Source organism: Artibeus jamaicensis, unplaced genomic scaffold (assembly GCF_021234435.1).
Source record: "Artibeus jamaicensis isolate MK-2021 breed Jamaican fruit bat unplaced genomic scaffold, CSHL_Jam_final scaffold_833, whole genome shotgun sequence".
In the NCBI taxonomy this organism is placed as follows: domain Eukaryota; kingdom Metazoa; phylum Chordata; class Mammalia; order Chiroptera; family Phyllostomidae; genus Artibeus; species Artibeus jamaicensis.
In genome coordinates, this window is record NW_026522056.1 from 1086941 (window position 1) to 1106184 (window position 19244).

The following is a 19244-nucleotide window of genomic DNA, read 5'->3' on the forward strand; positions in this document are numbered from 1 at the left end:
AGGCCGTGTGTAAGCCCTGGGTGTGGCGTGTGCTGTCTTCATTCACCGCAGCAGACGTTCTCCCGGCTCCAGCTCTTGGCTTCTCTCTTCCAAACTACTGGTTCCCCTAAGTCCACTGGCTCTATAACTGCCTTAATGAGAGGTGGCACTTCAGTGCTGGGAAAAATAGGATGTAAGACAGGTTGAAAGGTATTGGAAAATTGAAGCTAGTCTATAGAGAGTGCCTTTTTAAGAAAAAACTTTTCATTATAAAAGCTAATGGTATGTTTCTTTTATTCAAAGGATTATCACCCAGATAGACAAGATATTCAGAAATCCATGACTGCCTTCAAAAACCTTTCAGTAAGTGATTAAGCATATTATGGACTGTTTTTCTCAGATACTGTTATGACAAATGAATATAGAAAAGTTGTTTATCAGCTCAGCTAAAAGTTAGGTGAAAAAAATTATCTGTGATGCATAATTCAGGTTTACTTCGATGAAATAAAAATGAGTGTACATATAGTAGTTATTACAGACATTCTCATGCCTTACTAGACTTTGGACACTAGAACAATGAAATGATAATTGTTTAAATATTTAAAAGGCACCATGTCATTGATGCTATAGCTACTTGAAATTATTTAAACATGTTTTTAGCCTCCATCCTAGTGATGGGGTGTGAAATGGAATACTGGTGGTTCTCCTTTTTGTCATGCACTCGTACTGTTTCTGAGACATACTCCTTATTTATAGCACAAATGGGACTTGCTCCTTTCCCACCTCTTTTCAGTCTTCTGTGTTGACAAATATTAATAAAATCAGAATATTTTTCTATTGACAAATAATAAAATCAGAGAATATATTTGTCTACGCCTTTAGAGGTGGCAAGATCTATATTTTTCTCAAATAATTTTTCTTATTCCAGGGAAGATTATGTGTTTTGCCTCTCTTGACCTCAGTGTACACTTGTAAATTAAACACATGTTTCAGTAGATTACCTGTCTTAGGAAGTAAGATACAAAGCAATATGGCCAGACTTACAAGATGCTGGAAGTTTGTCTCTTTTAAGAGTGTTCTGTGTCTATCAGGCCCAGTGTCAGGATGTACGGAAAAGGAAGGAGCTGGAGTTGCAGATACTGACAGAAGCCATCCGGAGCTGGGAGGGAGATGACATCAAAACCCTGGGCAACGTCATTTACATGTCCCAGGTCATGATTCAGTGTACTGGAAGTGAGGTACTGCAGTGCATGCCGTGACATTTCTGTCCCACTGTGCAGAGTAGGTGGGAACAGCTGTGGAAGAAGCACACGAGGGGACATCAGCCATGTGCTAGTGGACTTTGTTCTTACTCCGTCCCTCAGTTGTTTTCCCTGAAATCGCTAAAATGCCTTGTGTAAAAATTAAGAGCTGAACATAATTTGCATTAAATGTGACTTATATTTTTTAATGCTTTTTAAGTTTCCTCAATTACAGTCAAGATTATAAATGCTTTAGAATGTTTTTATGATTGTGTAATATAAGATTTTTAAGGAATATGAAGTGATGGCAACATCTGAATGGGGCTCCTATCTCATATTTGTTGTCTATCTTTCGTCCTTGCCAAATATGAAAGTGATTTCCGTATGTTAGAGAGGCTTAGCTGATTGTGGACGCTGGACCAGTTTAGGTGCAGCCAGAGAGCAGTTACTGTCAAAGTCTTTGTCGGTGTTGGCGAAGATGTGGCATCCCAACGGGATTTCACATTTCTCATTAAGAGCCCAGTTCTGCACATGCCTGCCACAGGGAAGTATGGGTCTCTCTGGCCTTAACTTCTGACCAGTACTGCCATTCTAAGAAATTGCTGTTTTCAATGGTTAGTTCATTATACTTTCTGTTATGAATACTAATTGGTATTTGCTCCTTGGAATTATAGTTATCTTCCAGGTTTGGCTTAGGTGAGAGATGAAACCAGATTCTTTTGATATCCTCCCCCCCCCCCACACACACACAGTGAAAATAGAGCAGTTTGTGCTTCAGCATTCACATGACTTTTATGTTCATTGGGTCACTAACTAGTACCTCTAGTTTGTAAAATTTCTACCTTTGTAAAAAATAATTAACATGATCAAAATTGCTAAGGACCCATTTCAAACATCAGATTTTTAGGACAATAAGAAAACTGAAACTTATACTCACAAACATATTCTGTCCTGCCTATGAAATTTAAAAATGGTATTGGTCCTACAGATTGTTTTCCAATTATGCATTTTAAAATTTTTAAAAAATCAATGAAAACATTTCCCAGGATGTTTTCTCGTGATAACTAGATTCACAAAATATTAATCGATGCCACTCCAAAAAATGATTCAAAGCTATGATCATGACTGAAGAGATTATAATTAGTTGTAAAGATTTCTTCTTGACAGGGCTTCTCAGAGCTCTGCTCTGAGTATTCACAGTGTGTGTTGTGCATCTTTAAGAAGGGAGTATAACAAGTCGTTTTCAGCACTTCTTTACTAACCCCCCTTTAAAGCACACTGCCTATGGCTGGTGTTCCGGAGTCTGCTTGGGGACACTGCCCCCAGTATATGTGACCTCTGTGGGCATTAGTTAAAGGGCAGCTTGTGAGGGGTGCCTGTGTTTTTTCTTTCTGTGTCTCCTTTTAGTTTCTGGGAGTTTCTGTCCTTTAGTTGTGGTCTTGGGCTTTTCTTACTTTGTGGAAGTGAGTAATTTTTAATGCATAAATCATACTTTTAAGTCTTTCATGTAAACTAAGTTTACAGGATAGATGCCAACAACATTAAATCGATAATATAGGGAGTTTTAGGTAAGTGCTAGGAATTATTAATAGATGTAAGGCTTAATTTAAATGTATGTTCTTTTATCTGTAAGTATATGTTTTTAAAAAATTATTCATATTTGTTCTTTTACATTAGGAAAAGAATGAAAGATATCTTCTACTCTTCCCAAATATTTTGCTTATGTTGTCTGCTAGTCCCAGGATGAGTGGTTTTATCTATCAGGTAAAACAAATTTTAAAATTTATATTCTGTTGTTCGTTGTGGGTCTGAGAGTCATTTCCAGGCATAATTTGAATTTTTACATTAAATACTACCTGTGTATATTTATGTGTTTGTGTAATGTTGTGTGTATAATGTTATACCTTCAAATATGTACACACAGCTCCTGTCTCTGTATTGTGATGTCACTGTACAAATACCCTAAGCAAAAAAAAGAAAGGAGACAAATGAAGTTTATAGAGCTCTCTCCTAAGGACACAGATACTGAGGTGCAAGGCCAGCTCCATCACCCACTGAAGTCCTGTCTTGCAGTTGCCACTTCTTTCCTGGCCATTGTGGTGCTGCTGTGGGTGCCCCTGTGGGCTGGGTGGACTGGGACAGTGTTTCAGGCTGAGGTGTTTCGTAAGCAGTACAGCGCTGAGGGAGACGTTGACAAGTGGCAGGTGCTGTGAGTAGTGTATGATCAGTTGGCCTCTTTATATTTTATAAATTCACTGATTTTCTTTGAGAAGATGTGAGAGCTGATTTAAGAAGAAAATGCAAGGGAAGACCTTTTCTGTTTTTTTTTTTACACAGTTGCCCCTCAGTATCTGCAAGGAACTGGTTCCAGAGTCCCCTCTCAGATACCAAAATCTACGGATGCTGCTCAAGTCTCCTATAAAATGGCATAGGACAATGCATACAGTCGGCCCTCCCCATCCTTGGATTCCCAGTCATGGGTAGAAAAGACTGTCTTTGATCTGCAGTTGGTTGAATCTGTGGATTTAAAACCTATGGATACGGAGGTCCGACTGTAATTAAAAATGGCGGTATTAAGTAGATTATATTTTCCCTGTATGTCTAGTAGGTGCTTCTGGCAAGGTTTTATTGCCTTTTTTTTTTTCCTGTGTAGTTATAGAAACTAATGCCTTTCCCATCAATATGTAAAGGCCTGGCCAGTCACTGTACTGCTCAGCATAAGTCACCACTTTGTTTCCTCCAAGTTTCACTTTTTAGAACGTGTTGTTTTGTATTGTCCTCAATAGAACACTAGTGAATCCTGAGTCTAAGTGTCTACAGTTTGTTGGTATCTCCAGAAAGCTTTGCCCGCCATCCAAAAAGATGAGTTGTTATCACACTTCATTCCAAAACGAACACTTTAAAATTGATAAAACCAATATATATCGACAACCCAGAAAAATAATGCCTCTTAATTTGTAAGGCTGCTTCTGAGCAGATGTCTATTGCTAATATAGCAGCTACTCAAGGTCCCTCACTTGGTAACTCCTGCGTTGTCAAATGACACCAGTAAACATAAAGCTGAGTCTTTTCTCTTCAGCACTGTCTGGTTTCATGTTTTATGCCTCAAAAGGCTGAGATGGGACTCTGCTCTGACCCGAGGAAGCAGTGGTTGCCCTTTGGGTCAGGCCAGGCCCCCAGAGACAAAGCTGGTGCATTTGCTCTGGACGTAGGTGTTGAGGTGCCACCCTCAGGACCTGTTTCCTTCCCTTTCTGCGCAGTTGCCTGGGGGGTGTCTCTCTCTGGGTGCTGTCACCTGTGTGTTGTGAATACTTATTTCTGGCTTTGAGGGACATTAAAAAGCATTAAATCTAGCAGCAACCGGAGCATTCTGTCCCTTGGTGTTGATTTGCTAGGTTAGATGCAGTCACACATTTTTATTTCTGCAGGATTTCTCAAAGATACTAATGGGCTTCAGTGTTTAGGAATCTTGGAAAGGAGTGTGCAGCATGCAGCGTTTTTCAAATTTATCTGACCCCAGAAGGACCAAGCACTGTCTAATGTCCCATCTACCAAATGTCGGGACAGGCTTTCTTGGCCTGGATGCTGTTGATGTGGTGGCCTGGATCGTTTCAGCCCCATCCACTGTAGGGTGTTCCAGCAGCACTGCTGGCCATCTCCTCTATAGGTATCAGAAGCAACCCACATCTCTGTGACTTTGCCAGTGTCTTGTGCAGGGCAACCCTTCCCCCTTACCTTGCTGAGAACTGCTGCTTTTGGAGGTTTTTTACAAGCAGGTTGGCCCCCAACACTGAGAGACTTTTCCTAAAGACTTGGTTGGTCACCAGGTACCTTGGAGACAGTTGGTCCATGCCCACCCATCTACCTAATCTCAAGTGCCATAGCCAGCTAGGCTGCCAAGGCAAGAAGAGTTATCATTGCTCATACAGCCACAACACAGTCTTTGGACCAATAAGACATAATAACTATGTATTCATCCTGTAAACCAAAAGTACAAGTAAATGGTATGAGCTGTTTGAACCCAGGGATGTTTTGTCAAGGGTAAGGCATTTTTGACAGGACCAAATTTTAGGGACCTTTCGGTGTGAAGCAGATGTGTCAGTGGATGTTTCAGACAGGACCAAATGTCCTACAGGGTTGTTTGCAGTCCTTTCCTGGTCCCTCTCCAATGATGTGCCCATTTTGGTTCCCAAGTTCTCCACTTTCAGAATGGGTGGGCTGGCTGCCATTTTCTGCATTTTGGGCAGTGCTCAGCACAGCTGTGGACTTCTTGTGTGACGGACAACCAAGTATAACTGTCGTACAGTTCCTCTCGCTCCAGTTTCCCCCTTATTTTGCCTTCAGATATGGAACTGTCTCTGCATTTTTATGAGGCAGATCAGTGCTTTCATTCCATAAACATGTCATTTAAAATCACTACCACAGGTTCTCGTTTCTTTTTTTTAATCGTAACGCGTGATGTTTTTGTGTCCTCATGTTTATGTTTAGAGTAACTCATCAGTTGGAATTTATTTGTATTCTAGGAATTTGTGTTTTAGTTTGCCGCTCTGTACCTTTTTGCTGGCTTAATATCTTGATTATAGTATGATTGCTCATTTGCGATAGAAGCTTTTGCGTGCATCTGGAACAAACAAAATAGCTTTTGTGGTTTACAAATGTAGTTCCTCTGCCATTTCTAAAATACTGTAGTATTTAATGGTGGTATTTTCTTTACCAGAAAAGCACTAATTGTTTTTATTTTTGTGGGGGGGGTCTTTTTTAGGGAAAGCTACCAACGACAGGAATGACAATCACAAAGCTTGAGGACAGTGAAAATCATAGAAATGCATTTGAAATATCAGGTGATAGGCAAAAACTTTGTGGATGCTGTCTGTCGTGGTGATGAGAGGCACCTTACCATTTGTGTGCAGATTCTTTTGCTTATTTCAGAGGGCTGCTGTTTAAGCCTTGTTGAATTACTCTGGATGTGTGTGTGTGCATGTGTATGCTTTCTGCCTGTATTCCCATTTCACCCTGTTGTTCTCATCTCTTGTAGGCAGCATGATTGAGCGGATACTAGTTTCGTGCAACAACCAGCAGGATCTCCATGAATGGGTGGACCATCTGCAGAAGCAAACGAAAGTCACATCTGTCAGCAACCCCCCCATTAAGCCTCATTCTGTGCCGTCTCATACTGTAAGGACCCCCGTATTTCTCCTGCGTCCAAACTCCAGGGTCAGCTTTTGGTTGTCAGCAAGTGTCAAGTAATTTAAAGTGTTATCAAATCTGCATCTGGAATGTACAACAATTGTATTTCTCTGCAAATATTTGCTTCCCTCCATTGAAGAGTGAATAGCCACACAGTGATCAATCTTGTGAAACAGCCCTAAGTTGTGCTTCGTCACATACGGCTCGGTGGCACTTGGGTGGTGGGTGCTTCTGTGCTCAAGGGGGCCTCGAAGACTCCATTATTGCTCCCTAAATAACTGCTTTCTCTCCGTGTTTTACCTGTGCTTGTTGTGTTTCATCAAAAAGCAAAACAAAAAAAAGTATTTATGAAGATGAAAAGGACCAGATTCATGTTGAAGGCATTAAAATGTAATTTTTGATTCATTTCTATTTTAAAAAATCCACTTAGAAAACTCCAGCAGAGTTTTCTAAAAAGCTCCTTGGCTTTTTAGATACTTAGACATTTCAAAATACATCAGTACCAAAGTGTCAGTGTTTAAAAATTCTCTTAATTGGTGTTTTTTGCACTGAATCATTTATCATCTTTATCAGACAATATTGAAGAACCACGCACACCTCTTTTACAAATGACTTACCATTACACATTTCCAGTTGGTAGGTTTTCCTCACATTTTTATTAGATTGTTGTGATCTTTGTTAAGACTTTTCCTACCGTGTGGTTCACTTATGCACTTGTGTATTTAGCATTAATGTTTTAGCTCTGGACGGGTGGCTGTAGCATAACATTCTGATCACAGTATTATCTTATTGAAATCTCTCAGTAGTTTAGAGGCTAAAACTACTTACTTGCTTTAGCTAATGTTTCATTTCAAATGGCTCTACCATTTTTAACTTCTCCAATACTTCAAAAAATAAAGATGCTTTTATGCTACTAAACTTATTCCAAAGACATAGGTGTATACGTATGTGTTTATAAAGAAAAAAGTTGAAGTGCCTTTTTATTCAGATTGCCAGTAATAGTCCAAAACTAAACTTTATAAAATTTCTTATCAGACCAAAGTTCTGTATTTGGAGCCTGGCCTCTCATAATTCCTTTTCATCGCCCTCAGTGGCAAGGGAGGCACCCCGTCCGCTGGGACCGCTCCTCACATACAGGCTTTTGAAATGTGCGCTCTTGGGGAGCTTCCTTTTTGGGTAATTCTGTCTTCTCCTTGTGATCTGGCTGTGTCTAGCTTGAGTATTATTTTAATGTTAGCACAAAGTATACCTCTTTTGACTTTGTCAAGTAAGGAGAAACACCACCAAATATTATTTACTACTATGTTGTTATTAGAAGGGATATTTTCCACAATTTTCTCCTTCTGTGAATTACTTAGTTTGAAAAGGTTTTGTAGTAGTTGTCCAGCATATTACAAGACGCTCATTCACACACCAGGACAGGCATGTGGTTTCCACAGAAAGTCTATTTTCCTGTTCTTGAATGCTGAGGCATCAGCTGGAGCTAAGGTTTCCTTATTTTAAGCACGTGTATCAGATGTTGTTCAGTTCTTTCTAATAAAGGCCTTGCTCAGGCTTCCAGCTCACAGAGCCATTCTGCCATTTCTCCTGTTAAGCATGTTGCCATGTTGCCTCGTTGCTTTGGACTAATACGAGGTCATTGGCTAATTTTGAATTATTTAATTAACAATTTTTTACTTAATTGTCAATGTGATGGGTTTTCCAGGAATATAAACCTCGTTAACAATGTCTTCTGGGAAATTAGATTTCTATAAATTTCGTCTTGATTAAATTTTTGTGAAAAAATTTGTTTTATTTCATGGAGTGGCAACTTTCTTCTGTAAAGAAACATAGTAAATATTTTCAGCTTTAACAGGCAACATGGTTTCTGCTGCAGTTGTACTTTGCTTTTGTAACAAAAGCATCTATCAACAGAAATGGGCCTTGCTGTGCTACTTTTTTGTTAAAGAAAAACTTTGCCCACCCCTGAATCACCAGGCAGCGAGTGGTATATGATGGGGAGGATTACCCTCCCTGCTAACCACGCTCCTAGTATAGGAATGCCTGTTCTTTCATAAAATTTTGATACCTATATTAAATGAAATACTTGTTTGCAAATGTTACTCCATAGCAAATAAAAGCAGCAGTGGAGTGTCCAGGTCTTAGGCCCCCGGTATCCTGCTGCCTCCTAACCCAGGCTTGGTCGCAGCCTGCAGCAGCACCTTGGGGGCATCCCAGAGTCTGACTGCTTGGAGTTAGAGAGGAAAGAGAAACGATGACCTGGGGGTTATTTTCACTGGGCGTGCTTTTAAAAATTAGCAAAATTAAGTGTGTTTGATCGAGGTATCTTTGATGGTGAATATTTCTGGTCTTGTTCTTTTCCCTGGGCAGCTTCCCTCCCATTCAGTCACCCCATCCAGCAAGCATGCAGACAGCAAGCCTGTACCACTGACACCTGCCTACCACACACTGCCCCACCCCTCCCACCATGGCACTCCGCACACCACCATCAACTGGGGGCCCCTGGAGCCTCCAAAGACCCCGAAGCCGTGGAGCCTGAGCTGTCTGCGACCTGCACCTCCCCTCCGGCCCTCGGCTGCTCTGTGCTACAAGGAGGTGAGGTCTGAGTGAGAGTGGGCGTAACCTCACATCTGGATATGTTAGGTCGGTCATTGTGGGCTCTGTTCCATTGAATTCAGAAATATAGAAACTCACATCTCTTGTCTGTGGTGTAAAAAATACAGATCAGATGCTTTGAACTCTGAAGGGCCTGCCTTTCTTTTCTCCTGCTGTTTGAGGGCCTGGGAGGGCTGCGGAGAACCTCGTGGGGGGCAGCTAGTGTAGCATTAGACTGGACCCTCTCTGTGTCCTCCTTGGAGGGGCCTTTTCTTGCTCACTGTGGCCCTGCCTTGAGAAATTAGAAGGCTTCACATGGGCTTCCTTTGGGCCTCTAGCTGAATCGGAAATTATTTTCAACTTCCAGTTGTGATGTGTTTTGCTTTATTTCTGCATATTGTTCTGTTGTGCCTTCATAACCCATTTTCAAGCTTGAGGTCATGCTCAGGAGCCCTGCATTTTGTCACCAGAAGCTATTTAAGATGAAAACATTTACAAATAACAATGAAAGAAAATTGACAGCTTTTCTCTTTGTGTTAGGAGTGATCGTGCACCTTGCTCTTTTTCCATTCTAACCTGGTATTTCTATATGTATTATGTGCAGTTCAAATATTACTTCCACCCATAGATAAGTATTAACAGTTTCCTATACTTTCATACTAGGTTTCATACGCTTAACCTGCTTTGATGAGGAAAGTGTCTTGTAAACTATGTTCTGAGAAATACTAACACTCAGGGAATCTTGATAATTGAAGTGATGAGTGTGATTATCGCAAGCCTGAGTGGCATGAGTGAATGTGATTATCTTCAGTATGAATTGGGAGTGTGGTCATGAATATGAATGTGGTTGCTGTGAGTATGAGTGTGGTTATCGTTTAGTGTGAGTAAGGTTATAAGTATCAGTGTGGTTCTAATGAGTGTGACTGGGCGAGGATGATGAGTGAGCAGGAGTGCAAGTTTAGTTATGGTGTGCGTGGCTGTTAGCATGAGTGTGAATGTGGTTGTGAGTGTGAGAATGCATATGGCTATCATGAGCGTTGGTATTCCATTGTGTGAGCGTGTGGATGTGGTTATCGTGAGCGTGGCTGGCGTGACTGAGATTGTTACAGGTGTGTGCATGAGCATGGTGCAGTGCCGTTGCCTGGTACGAGTCTCCACATCCCAGCAAGGATGGAATTGCAAAGAATCTGGAGCAGACCCTCTTCCATCCCTGCTGGTTGTCCTAACTATTTTAAGACACCTAGAAAAGTACTACATGAAGTATAATCAGTTCTTAACGTTTTTTGTTCTTAACAAATTTTTTTATGATGCATGCCTTGCTGGTGGTCATATGCCCAAGTCAGAAATTTCTTTGTAATGGGAAGTTACTTAAATAATTTTGGTGTTCTTTATTACGTAGTTTAGTGTTTACAGGTAGCACAGGCAAGAACTGGTGGAGATTTCATTATTGGAGGGGGGAGATTAGGGTAAAAGTGTTAAGCAAAGGAACAGAAAGGCAAGGGAAGAGGTATGGCAGTGAACATGAGCATCTGGTTTGGTGAGCCTGGCTGCAGTTGCTGTTCTGGACCCCATGGTGGATAAAAGGTTTCACACTCTCATTATTGTACAGTGTTGTTACTGAGCACTTGAAAACACTTAATGGAAAGTAATCTTACAGAGTATCACAGAATTGGAGCAGCCAGCTCTGCCTGGGCCCAGGAGTTGTGGTGCTGCGTGTGTGGACTTGCACCCTCTGCACGCGTGGCGCCTTGTCTGCTGCACTGCCAGGAGCCTCACCTCCATTTGCTCGGAAACTGGGAAAACCTGGAACGCATGCTGTGTTTATTTCTTTGTGAACTGATTTCTGCTGCATTTCTAACAGCTTCTTAGTTTTTATGGAAAATATTTTGAAGAGATACCTTTAAAAATCAAGCTTTGCTCCTTCTGTACTCTCAGTCTGATTCATCCCATAGTACACGTCACCTCCTGAGTCTTGGCTTCTCATTATAAGGTTCATAAACAAATGGTTTACGCAATTTAAATGATACCGATATTTAATACGTTTGACAGTGGAAACATCGTCCACTTTATTGGACCTGGTCATGCTGTCAGGTTTGCACCTTCATTTTCTGCACAGTCTTTAGAAGTTGTGTTACAGAGGCAAGAGGTAGACTTTGACATTGTGGACATAGCTCTGAATTAGCATGAACATGCTGTAGAGAGCCCGTGTCTGGTCTGCACATCTGCGCTGAAGACTGACAGGCTAATCTGTCTTACTCCCTCCTCTTCTCCCTCAAGGCATCAAATATTTTTCTAAAGGGGTCGTTCTTTACTTACCTTTCCTTTAAAAATAGCCTGAGTTTCCTTATCTCTTTCTGGTTAGCTGCAGCAGGTGGGCCTGCTCCAGAATTAGCAGCGTGCGTGGATTTTTGTGCGTGCATCAGCCAGCTGTCCCTTCTCCCTTCTCCAGGAACTGCCAGCCTCCCTGCAAGCCTGCAACACCTCTGCTGTGTGTTGTGACAGTGCTGATGGATCCACGTAACATTAGGATGTTCATAAGAGTCATTGCTTGTTATTGACTTTAAATTAATGCTCAGCAGTTGGCAAATAAAAAATCAAAATAGGAGAGAAGCAAAAAACTCTTAATAGTGAATAATTGTAGTGATTTAATATTTTACACCTTCACAGAGACCCTTACTGTCATGCCGGTAAGAATTACTGCCTTTGGAAATAGCAATTTTTCTCTTTTTCTTTCCTTAGGATCTTAGTAAGAGTCCCAAAACCATGAAAAAGCTGCTACCTAAGCGTAAACCTGAGCGGAAGCCTTCAGACGAAGAGTTTGCACTGAGGAAAAGTGAGTACTTGTGCATAAAGACCTGAGTCTGCCTCACACAGGCATAGCACAGCATTCCTGGGATAGGGAGGTAGCTCTTCAGAGACGTCAAACACAAGCAGGGTCCAAGGCTTAGTGTTACTTCTAAAGGAGACTTAGCAGCGATAGCCACAAACCAGTGCAGATACTCGCTGACAGGAGAGACACTAGTGATGAAACATGTGTGGTTTTCCCCTTAATGGAACCATTGGCTGTCTCTTGACTTCTGTGTCGATCATTTTGTCACCAGTCCAGGGCTGCAGGGTGGCCTGAGACCACCTGTTCTTCCTGCCCCACTTTGCCCTGAGGATTTCACATGTCAGGTCTGTACTCCCCCAGTGGTCTCTCATTGTAGGGCTCGTTTTCCTCAGGCCTGTGTGCCCAGGCATCATTCACTGCCCACGTGTAAACTTGTGAAATGCTAGGCATGGTATCGAATTCAGCTCTGGATTTCTCAGCCTTTGACAGGGGGTACCTCACACACAGGAGATGCTCATTGGACTGCATGTGAGTAAGTAGAGCTGTTTGTAGAAGCATGTGATTGGAGAGCTTCAGCATATGCCCACCCACTTCTTCCCAGTGTCGAGCCCACTTCCCACTGCCATAGGCTGGAGGGTTCCGTGTGAACAGGGGGCTGTGGGCCTGTCTGGCACTGCAGGAAAACCTTCATACGGACATGGCCTTGCCTGGTAGGAGTCTCGGGGAAACTGTGGGATCTATCTGAAAGGGCTCTGCCTCCCCACCCCTCTGTCCCTGCTCAGCCTGCCCATCTCTGTATCTCCTTGCTCCGCATGTGCCCTGCGCTTTGTCATAAGTCTTCCTGACTCTCGGGAGCGTTGCTCCTCATTTTTGCCACACCCATTTGGGACCCTTCAGGGACTCATTTCCAGAAGAAGGCTTCCAGGAGAGATGTTTTTAGTCAGAATGCATGGCAGACATCACCCAGAGGAGGGGGGCAGTGGCTATAGGTGATCCCAGAGGTCCGGCAGCCTGCACTTGAACCTGCTCTGCCACTAGTCACTGTGGGACCTCCTTGTCCTTAGAACCGGGGTGATGATAAGGTGGAAGAAGTAAATGCAATAACAGCCTAGAGGCGGCTGCTCTGTGAACATGAACTCTCACTGCCCCTGACACCTGACATGGTGTAATGGATACCATGTATTTTGCCATCCCAGTGATCATTTCATTCAGATTTCAGTAGTCCTCAAGGACGGCTCGTAATATGGAGCAATGAGGCTGTGCATTCTAGTGAGGAGAGTCAGACCTGGAATTGAACATCTGCTCCCCACTTGGCAGCTGTGACGGTGCAGGGTTTGGTGGGTGCCTTTGTCAGCAGGCATTTGCTCTGTGTGAAGGCTCTGTGCTGGGCATTGGGACAGGCTGCAGATGAGGTGCCATTCCCTCGACAGAGATTTATTCAGTGTCTCTGTGTGCCAGATGCATAGCAGTAAACAAATGAAAACCCCTGTCCTCATGGAGTTCTGCTTTCATACAAAAAGATACAGATACACACAGGAGACCAAGTAGGCAAATGTTAGCGTGTTGTGTGAAGTGCGGGGGAAGGAGGTGCGGTGGGACTCTTAATAGGCAGGTTGGGAGGTGTGGGTGTGGGGCTGTTGTCTGAGTGAGCAGCTGTCTCAGGGAGAGCTTTCCAGGCCCTGGCGCTAGAGGGCCTAAGCCAGGAACCCCTGTGGTATGTTCGGGACAGGAAAGAGCCTTCTGGCCTGGGGTTCAGGTGGTGAGGGTGGCAGGGAAATAATGAGAGATGGTTTCCAAAGGTATTTCGAGTGGACTTGCAACCCTTCCAGTTGTGAACAGAGGTCTTGATGGGACTTGGGTTTTGATAGGACCATTGATTCCTTTGTTGAGGACAGATGGGTAGAGGGGGGACCTCTACAGATGGGTAGAGGGAGACCAGGTTAGGAGACTGTGCAGTAGTCCAGGGGGGATGGCATAATGTTGGCCCGGGCAAGGAGATGACAACAGGTGAGACACTGGCAGAGTTCAGATTTCTTTGAAGTGGAGCCTCCAGCAGTGGTTCTCTACTGGGGATGACTTTGTTCTGCCAGGGACATTTAGTAATGTCTGGAGATATTTTGGTGTAAGGGTGCAGGTAAGGGTGCTTGCACCCATCTCTTTATCTCCCCATCTTGGGTGCTAAGCACCCAAGACAGCCCCATAGCAAAGAATTATAGCAGGTCCTTGAACAACGTTATATTATAGTTTTGATGAGAAGTCATAGGAACTCTTGTTTATATCACTTAGCCTATGGTGAAATTGTTTTCATTCTAAGTCATTTCACTTAAAGTTGCAGAACCTCTTGATGATGTAAAGTGAGGACTGAGTGTATCTGACCCCAGATGTCTGTAGTGCCATCGACGGTTGAGAAACCAGGCCCACAGGGTGAGCTGTTGGATTGGACTCAGCATGTGAGAGCGAGCCTTTCGGCCTGAATGTCATGTGATAGGGCAGAGGGTTAACAGGATTCCAAGGCCCAGGGGAAGGTCTGGGCCAGTGGTAGAATTTCAGTTGTTCCATGTGCTAAGATGGTTTCTGAAGCTTTGAGAATGAAGAGAGAAGAGAAGGGTCTGAGTCTCAGGAGATGAGGAAGGGAGGAAGGGAGGAAGGGAGGAAGGAAGGAAGGAAGGAAGGAAGGAAGGAAGGAAGGAAGGAAGGAAGGTAGGTAGGTAAAGAGCTCGCAGAAGAGGAACCAAGAGGTAATAAGAAAACCAAGGGTTTTTGTGTGGGTTGGAGGAGAAACTTTTATCTATGTGGACCTCCAGGTAACTAGTGCCAGTGTGAGCAAGTACTTCATAAATCTGGCTGCATTAAAGTTACATTGTAATCTTGTGAGTTACTTTCACTTTTTTTACATTCAAAATCCTGGAAAATTTTCTAGTTGGTAAAACAGTCTGTGCCACATAGAAAATATGTGCTGTTCTCTCTTTAATTTACCTTTTTTAGCCTTTCCTAGGGAAGCCAGTACCCTTTCTGGCATCGTAATGCTTTCTTGGCACTGAGGGTGATGCTGCTGCACTTAACCCACATGTGAAAATAATAATCCTGTTAGATCAGTTGGACAGATCATTTTTCCTTTGGCCAAGAGGGAATGGCCTGTCCCTGGAATAAGGCCTGTTACCTTGCAACATGTCCTGAAATTACACTAGTTAAATATTATCTTTTTTACTCCTAAGAAAGGAGCTTATTATGGGAAACTTGTTAAGTGATTGGTCCCAATTATTGAAATATAAGTCAGTTTCTCAGTTGCTTTTAAACTCTGGTTACTCAAGGTTATTTTTTAGTGGGGAATATTTGGCTTACCTTGTAAATGTCTATCTTCCTATCAAAATGATGTTGAGGCTTTATTGCGCAGCTTATAAATACTTCAGCCTTCCAGTCTTTCCGCATTTTTATTACAATAGGTAAGCCTCCTAAAAATGTATATGTTCAACTCAGTGAATTGAGCACGGGCCTGTGAAGCAAAGGGTTGCCAGTTTGATTCCCTGTCAGGGCACATGCCTGGGTTGCAGGCCAGGTCCCCAGTAGGGGACACATGAGAGGCAACCGCACATTGATGTTTCTCTCCCTCTCTCCTTCCCTTCCCCTCTCTCTAAAAATAAATAAAACTTTATATATATATATATTTTTTCAAGTAATATCTTAGAAAATGTAGAGACATCTATGAAAACAAACCAGAAACAATTTAACCAAAGAATCATATGAAGTATGCTGGGCGTGAGGCTCTGTGCCCATCTGATGCCATTAGATGCCGTTAACCTGGGCGGCTCTGTTCCCTGGGCCTGTGATCTGTGCCCGCAAAGCCAGTGTCTGGAATAGCCCACTCTTGAAGAAGAGCGCTGGAGGAATGACGCCGTCAAGCTTTAGATTGTGCCTTGTCAATTTCTCAGATAAAATCCTTAGTAGGAATTCGTGGATCAGAGGAAATACTCTTTTTAAAGCCTTTAATAAATATGGTCCTATCGCCTCTCTGGAGGGTTTTGCCTGTCTTCACTCCTACAGCTGTGGACAGAGGGAAGACTTTTTCTCCCTGCTCTCCACGTACACATTGAGAATTGTCAGGCTTTTTTGTTTTTTGTGAGTGTGGCTTTAATTTTCATATCTTTTGTAGTGAGACTGAATACCTGTTGTTATAGACTATTCTTTTTGTGTGAATTGCTTGTTTCTAGTTCTTGCCTGTTCAATTTGAGGATGTGGGATGCTGTTTTTCTTATGGATTGGTAAGATAACTTTCATATATTTAGGAAGTTAACCCTTTCTCAGATATGTTGCAGACCAAAACTACTTTCACAAAGCTAAAAATAATTTTGAATGTAATTGTTTTGTAAATACTCGAAAACAGTTATCTGACAAGAAAATAAAAGGAGAGATTGTCTTGATTGTCATCATTTTGGTTGAGTTGATGACTTTGCATTGCTCTACTCAATGGTACTAGTTATTGTGGATTGTGATGTGTTCGTACTTGTATTTAATTCAACTGTGATGTGTTGGGTGTGTCTTGACAGGCACAGCTGCTTTGGAAGAGGATGCACAGATTCTGAAAGTCATTGAAGCTTACTGCACAAGCGCCAAAACACGGCAAACACTCAATTCAAGTAAGTTTTGCAATAATGTACTGGAATTGTGGTGCTTCGTTTTGTTTAAAATCATAGTCAGAAGGAACCTGTGCTGTAGGGGCCTGTTCATGGCTCCTCTCGCTGCTCCAATGGTCCTCAGTGAGTGATGCTTCAGGGTCCTACCCAGGCATAGAACAGCTTGAGCCTGACATCCCTAAATCATTGAAAAGGGTTTGAGCTATCAGTAAAATATCGACTTCAGAGAAGATCCTACTGGGAAAACTTTAAATATAAGGTATTGCTAGAATATGTAGAGCTTTCTTTTGTGTACAGAAGGTATATTTAGACGTCAGTGGAAGATTCATTCTGTTCAGTTATTTAAGCTATTTAAACTATTAGTGTGACAGTGGGATTTTATTGATTTATTAGCTGCTTAGAATTATTGTTAAAAAATAAACCTAGAGCAAGGCTTCTTGTAATCTACCCCCTTTTATAAAATGATTGCACTTAAAACTTTTCAGAAATACCCCTGAATTTACCTGCATCTTATGTTGAATGTCTTAACGGAAAAAACCCTGAATCTATTGTGAGAGCAATAAAAGGGGGCTGTTTTTTTCTGAAACTTCCCTGGCATTTGAGAGTGGAGTGCAGCACGGCGGGGCAGGTGGAGCAGTGCGTGCGATTTGTTCAGAGGAACAGGGCCACGTCCACCCTTTGCTGGTGCCAGGGCCACAGGCGTCACGGGGCATCCTTTTGTGCTGTTGTTTTTTTATGAGGGTTTTGTTTGTTTTTTTTTTTTCTTTTTGAGAACTGGATGGTTAATATATATACTGTAGCATAAAACTGGCTTCTTGTTAAGGTTTTGTATTTTTGGTTCTCTTTCCCCCCTGACATGTGGCAAATCACTTATTTCACTTTCATTTTCACTACTTGCAGTATGGTGATTGGAATCAGTGTCCTGTCCTGTTTTTAAACTAATGATGAAAAAAAAAAAAAGAAAAGGTGGGAAAAGGAATTTCATCTGCTCTAGCTTTTGTTAAAGATGAAGATGGGCTAACAGCATTAAACCCTAGGTGGCATCTGCAGATAATCTAGAAACTCTCTTGTGGCGAGTGTATTTACATACCCCTCCTATGACATTATGACTTTTTTGTCCATACTCTTACCAGTGAAAATGCCTTTCATAGTGACTAGTCAGCAGAGGAGGGAAATGGAAAGGCACAAATGTCGAGTGTGTATGCATAAAATCAAGCAATAATTTGTAAATATAGATTATTATCATTTAAGATATTATATAGTTTCATATATCTGATAAGAGATTATATTTGAAGTAATAGGCTATAAAATGTGGCCATAGTTTTTTGGGTTTTGAATTTGAGATGTTAAAGAACTACTCATCTCAACTTTAATAATTTGAAATAAAATATTAACCTGTTAGTCTCAGATGAATAGACCAGGTCATATGGGCTTTATGTATGTTTTTGTGCAAGCTGCATTTCTTCATCCAAGAGACAGCGCTGTGATGTGCCTGTGGCCTTGCTGCTTCTGGCTGCCTGAAAAGAATGGCCCATAGTTTGTGCAGATCTTTTCTTATCACATAGCCTGTATTATGTGGTTCCATTTCTCCTGTGCAAGAAAAGCATTGGACAAAACGCTGGTTTCTGTTTTTAAGTGATATTACAGGCTAACCCCTCTGGAGCCTCCTATACACAATCGTATATGGCTTTAAATCTAATTAAAAACATGTCGGATAGGTATAATTGATCTTTGGTGCTGGAAAGGTGATATCCATAATACATTTGGAAATGGAATCAGAGTGAAAGCAGCTCTTTTCCTAGTAAATATTTAGTGAAGACAGTTAAGATACCACTATATTGCCTAAAATTCAGCTCAGTTTAGTACACATTTGGATGTCAGTAAGACTACAAACCAAACATCTTTGGTATTGGTTTCTGTTTCAAGGAGATTATGACCTTTAGGGATTTAAATAAATCCAAACCAGTCCACTGCTTGTTCTTGTTATGAATTTGGAATGGAATTGACTTTGATCAGAGGCAGAAACAGGATGGGCCCAGTGGTTGCTGTCTGTGCCATTCCCCACCACAGAGGGGCCCCTGGTTCTCACTGCGTGTGTTCTTCCAACACCATTCGTCCCTGGCCCATTCCAGCCTGCATGTCTCACACATAGCCGCCTGCCCAGTGTCATTGCTCACAGAGGCCAGCCACTCATGGGCTTATTTCTGTTCTCCCATTTGGTGCCCACTTCCTTCAGTTGTCCTCCTTTTAACATCGTGGCATTACCAGTTCACGACTGTCTTCTTGCCGGTGAAGGGGGGCTGCATCAGGGTATCTAACATTTGAACAGACATGCCTTCCCCCATTATCCATATCCACCAGCTGAGCACTCTAAGGAGTGGAGATGTGGGGGATGGGAGAGGGGCAATGAGAAGGAAGTGGACCCTATTTAATTGCTTTTTCCATTCTGAAATTTTTACAGTGGTTATAGTTTGATAAGGTAAGTTTTAGACACCCCCTACCATCACTAAGATGACTTCTGGTGACTTATAGTCTGCCAAAGAGCCGAAGCAGTAAGTCAGAAATCCTTTGAAACTATTTTGCGTTCAATATCCACTTAAAAAATAGGAAACAGTTTTTAATTAACCACAGAAATGGTTTCTTTTATAAGTAATGTCTTCAATGAGATTACTTTATTAATAGAATGTAGAATAGACTTGGTTACATGTTAAATATATATAGAATCATTTGTGGACATGGCACTAATTCGAAAAAGATTTAACTGAGAACTTAGCCATATTT

The 19244-nt window shown here is 42.0% G+C and overlaps 1 protein-coding gene across 7 annotated transcripts in view; it reads left to right on the forward strand.

The window, feature by feature from the left end:
• The window catches only part of ARHGEF7 (Rho guanine nucleotide exchange factor 7), a 137545-nt gene that overhangs the window by 103201 nt on the left and 15100 nt on the right, over nucleotides 1–19244 (forward strand). For all 7 annotated transcript variants that reach the window (XM_053659946.1, XM_037137670.2, XM_053659943.1 and 4 more), the window contains 8 exons: nucleotides 283–342; nucleotides 1071–1217; nucleotides 2898–2984; nucleotides 5983–6061; nucleotides 6256–6395; nucleotides 8778–9002; nucleotides 11742–11835; nucleotides 16377–16466. In XM_053659946.1, the coding sequence (XP_053515921.1) occupies nucleotides 283–342; nucleotides 1071–1217; nucleotides 2898–2984; nucleotides 5983–6061; nucleotides 6256–6395; nucleotides 8778–9002; nucleotides 11742–11835; nucleotides 16377–16466 (922 nt within the window). The remainder of the gene's footprint in view (nucleotides 1–282; nucleotides 343–1070; nucleotides 1218–2897; nucleotides 2985–5982; nucleotides 6062–6255; nucleotides 6396–8777; nucleotides 9003–11741; nucleotides 11836–16376; nucleotides 16467–19244) is intronic.